This window comes from Sinocyclocheilus grahami, unplaced genomic scaffold (assembly GCF_001515645.1).
Source record: "Sinocyclocheilus grahami isolate Dianchi unplaced genomic scaffold, SAMN03320097.WGS_v1.1 scaffold1666.1, whole genome shotgun sequence".
Taxonomy (NCBI): domain Eukaryota; kingdom Metazoa; phylum Chordata; class Actinopteri; order Cypriniformes; family Cyprinidae; genus Sinocyclocheilus; species Sinocyclocheilus grahami.
The window spans coordinates 130,470-134,377 of NW_015506845.1; the positions used below are offsets into that span (position 1 = coordinate 130,470).

General features: G+C 41.1%; 1 protein-coding gene across 1 annotated transcript; it reads right to left on the bottom strand.

Annotated features, from left to right (window-relative positions):
- Positions 1–1,000: 1,000 nt before the first annotated feature.
- On the bottom strand, positions 1,001–2,038 carry LOC107571892 (uncharacterized). The gene is made up of 2 exons (XM_016258280.1): positions 1,468–2,038; positions 1,001–1,212 (listed from the first exon to the last, which is right to left on the bottom strand). The coding sequence occupies exons 1-2, from the start codon at positions 1,889–1,891 to the stop codon at positions 1,001–1,003; spliced, it is 636 nt and encodes a 211-aa protein (XP_016113766.1). The 5' UTR covers positions 1,892–2,038.
- Between the last annotated feature and the right edge of the window lie 1,870 nt (positions 2,039–3,908).

A 3,908-nucleotide genomic window follows, 5' to 3' on the forward strand; every position in this document is an offset into this window, starting at 1 on the left:
TACCTGTCAACATAAAGTAAGCTGTCTGTTTAGTTCGATTGTTGAAACATCTGTTTCTCACTACAGCAGCTGTCTGGACTGCATACGCCCACAATGTTCTTGGTAACCCACTTTCTATCAGCATGCATCTAGCCATGTCAAATAAGGTTCTCCAGTTCCGCTCAGCCCGTGCCGTTCTGGTGTGGAGAGTACGGCGCTGAGGTCTCGTGTCTAATACAGTTTCTGCTTAATAATGCCTGGTACTCCCTTCCTGTAAATTCCATACCATTGTCAGACCTCATGCATTTTACCTTTCCATATGGAGCCATATCGGCAAGGAATTTTTCTGTGGCAGTCACTGTATCCCCCTTGTTTTTCAAAAAATAAACAAACACTGCACTGGAGTAAACATCTGTGAAAGATAGTGCATACTTATGACCCTCTCTAGATGCTGGGTCTATAGGCCCTGCTAAATCTGTATGTATCATTTCTAGGGCTGCTTTGGCTCTTGCATCAGGCCCTCTGTTCCTAGTTTGAATAAACTTTCCCTGTGTGCAAATTTCACAGCGTGGGATAGGTTTATCCATACCCGCAATTTGCACACCGTCAACAACTTCCTCCAATTTAATTATATCCCCATGATTGCAGTGCCCCAATATTTCATGCCATGTCTGCAAATCATAACACTTCTTACATTGTTCAACACCTTCATTGTCTATTGTGTGCAAATAGTACAGTTTGTCGTGCACATGTATGGGGAATTTGGTATCGTCCTTATGTAGCAGAACGTTCTTCCCTTCTTTGAAGATCACCGTTGCTCCATTCAAAGAGGCTGCTTTCACAGAGAAAATGTCCTGTGGATATGTTGAGAAGTGTAGCGCGTTTCTTAGCATTGCTTTGACGCGCCGTCCCGTGCTGTCAGCCAATTCCACGCAGTGTGTTTTGGCCTGGAAACTGCTGTCAAAACTCTGAAACTTCTCGATGTCCGTGATGATGTGTGAAGTTGCACCTGCATCCACCATTAGGCCTTTCCTCTTGGTATTCTGTACCCGCATTTCAGCGTCGCTTGCCCGGAAAGTATACTCCCTGTCACTTGGCTCTGCGGAAACTTTTTGTGCGTTATCCCGCTGCTTTCCCCATCTGCATGTTGCATCACGGTGAGTGGTACTTCTGCACTGACTACACCACAGTTTACGTTGACATGTCCTTGCTTTGTGGCCTTTTGTACCACACCTGTAACAAACAAACATGTTGGTACTTCCAGCCCCACAAACAGTACTCGCTACAGCGGTTTTTCTGCCAGGCTGCGCTCCTGCTTTCATAACATTGTCCTCGGATATTGTCCTTCGTAACTTCGAAGCCTTGTTTTAAATTCCGCAAAAGTAAATTTATCATCTCTCTGGGTTACATGAATGGCAAATGGCTTAAATGTCTCTGGAAGTCCTTTCAGAACCATTGCTACTAAAAGTCCATCACTCAGATTCTCACCTGCGTTCCTCAAAGCGGTGATTGCGGTCTCAGCCCTGATGACATAATCAGTAACATACTCACTGTGCGACTTTTGCAGTGACGTTAGCTCTGTGTATAAGCTAATTACTCTAGGCTTTCCTTTGCCAGCATAATATTCCTGAAGAATCTTCAATGCCGCTCTTCCATCGTCTGCTGCTTCCCTCATAACCAGCGACAAACTTTTGTCATCCAGGAACTGTATCAGCTCTGCATAGGCTTCGGCGTTTTTCGCCGTATCTTCCTCGTCTTCCTCAAAAGACTCGCTTAAAATAGTCTCTTTCAGTCCTTGCAAATAAAGATGGCCCAAAAACATTGTCTCCCATAGCTCGTAGTTTTTCTCGTCTCCGTCAAAGACTAATCGAGACCAGCGGCTTGTCACGGTTTCTTTTTCTCTTCTTCTCATGTTGAAAGACTTGGGTACATGCTATATCCGTCGCGACTTTTACCCAGCGTCTTAACACTCTTAACGTTTTCTACTCTGCTCTGGGCCCATAACCTGTTAACAGAGTACACTAAATAACAAACGAGAAGATACAGCTTTACCAACCACTCAGTCGCTCTGACTGGCGCATTTTTATTAGAACAGAAAAACACGTGCATTCCTTCAGTCACTGATTAGGTCACATGACATCTAGTGACATGACACATTAGACATCTGGATTGCCTGTCCCAAATAGAAAACAAAAATACAAATACAAATGAGAGCATACTATTTCTACATGTCAACACCCCCACTTGCTCTCAAATTGTGATTCCCTCATTCCACAGCTCATATCTACCCAGTTCATAAACCGAACATAAACAAATTAAATTTCATCAACTTAAGTTTTGTTGCTGGTTTAGTTAGTACATCTGCAAACATATCTTCTGTTGGACAGTACTCCAGACTAATTCTCCCTTCATTAATTACTGACCTCACAAAATGGTATTTAATGTCAACATGTTTACATCTTTGTCTATACACAGGATTTTTCGCTAAAGCTATAGCACCCTGATTGTCTTCATAGACTATAGACTCATACATTATACCATCAATGTTTTGTAACAATTGCTGCAAGTATAAACACTCCTGTATAGTTGCAGCTAATGCCATATACTCAGCCTCACATGTGGAAAGTGCAACAGTAGGCTGCCTTTTGGTCTTCCATGAGACCAACGGACCCTTTCTGTTTAGGCTAATGCAGTAACCTGTAGTACTCCGTCTATCATTAACATCTGCTGCCCAATTTGCGTCGATGTATGCATGTATAACGTTCTCATCTGCACCTTTCCTGTAACAGTTCTTTGTCTTTGGTGCCTGAAAATATCTCAAAACATGCTTTACAGTATTCCACTGTTCTATAGTTGGCTTATTGAAATATTGTGCCAGTTTACTCACTACAAAACTTAGGTCTGGCCTTGTACATGTTGCCAGGTAGATTAAGCTACCTACTGCTTCCCTGTATTTCTTGACATCACCCATTACATCAGCATTCTCAGTGTAATCTAGTTTCTGTTCACAAGGGACAGCTCTGGGTTTTACGGAAGTTCTAAGCGGCCATGCATTATTTATTTTTTCGCTTCTTGTTTTCTCGTTATAACGACTTATTTTCTCGTTATATCGACATAACGAGAGTTGTTTTCTCGTTATAACGACTTATTTTCTCGTTATATCGACATAACGAGAGTTGTTTTCTCGTTATAACGACTTAATTTTCTCGTTATATCGACATAACGAGAGTTGTTTTCTCGTTATAACGACTTAATTTTCTCGTTATATCGACATAACGAGAGTTGTTTTCTCGTTATAACGACTTAATTTTCTCGTTATATCGACATAACGAGAGTTGTTTTCTCGTTATAACCACTTAATTTTCTCGTTATATCGACATAACAAATTTTCTTTTTTGCATCAACACTCTGATACTAGTCATGCTAGCAGTTGGAGAAAAAGTCTCATCATAGTTTACACCTTTACACCTTTTGTACCCTTTAGCAACATATCGTGCTTTGTACTTATCCGATCCATCACTATTTTTCTTAATTGCATAGACCCATTTACCCCCCACTACTTCTTTACCATCAGGTAGGTTAGTCAGGGTAAATGTAACATTTTCTCTCAATGAGTGCATTTCCTCATCCATAGCCTTAACCCATTCATTTGCATTTACTGATGTTACAGCTTCTTTGTAGGTTTGGGGTACATTACACACAAGTCTGTAACAGTAATCAATATTAGTCACATCACCTTCAATACCACAAACATAGTCACTCAAATACGTTGGTCTTTTCCTGTCTCTTGCAGGATTTCTCCTTTCAGGTTTATCTTCTTCCTGTTGTGTTTGGTTACTATACACTACTGGTTCTTGAGTACTTTGTGAACTAACATCTGATTCTGATTTCACAGATTCTCTGATGGTGGTTTCAAAACCATCATCATC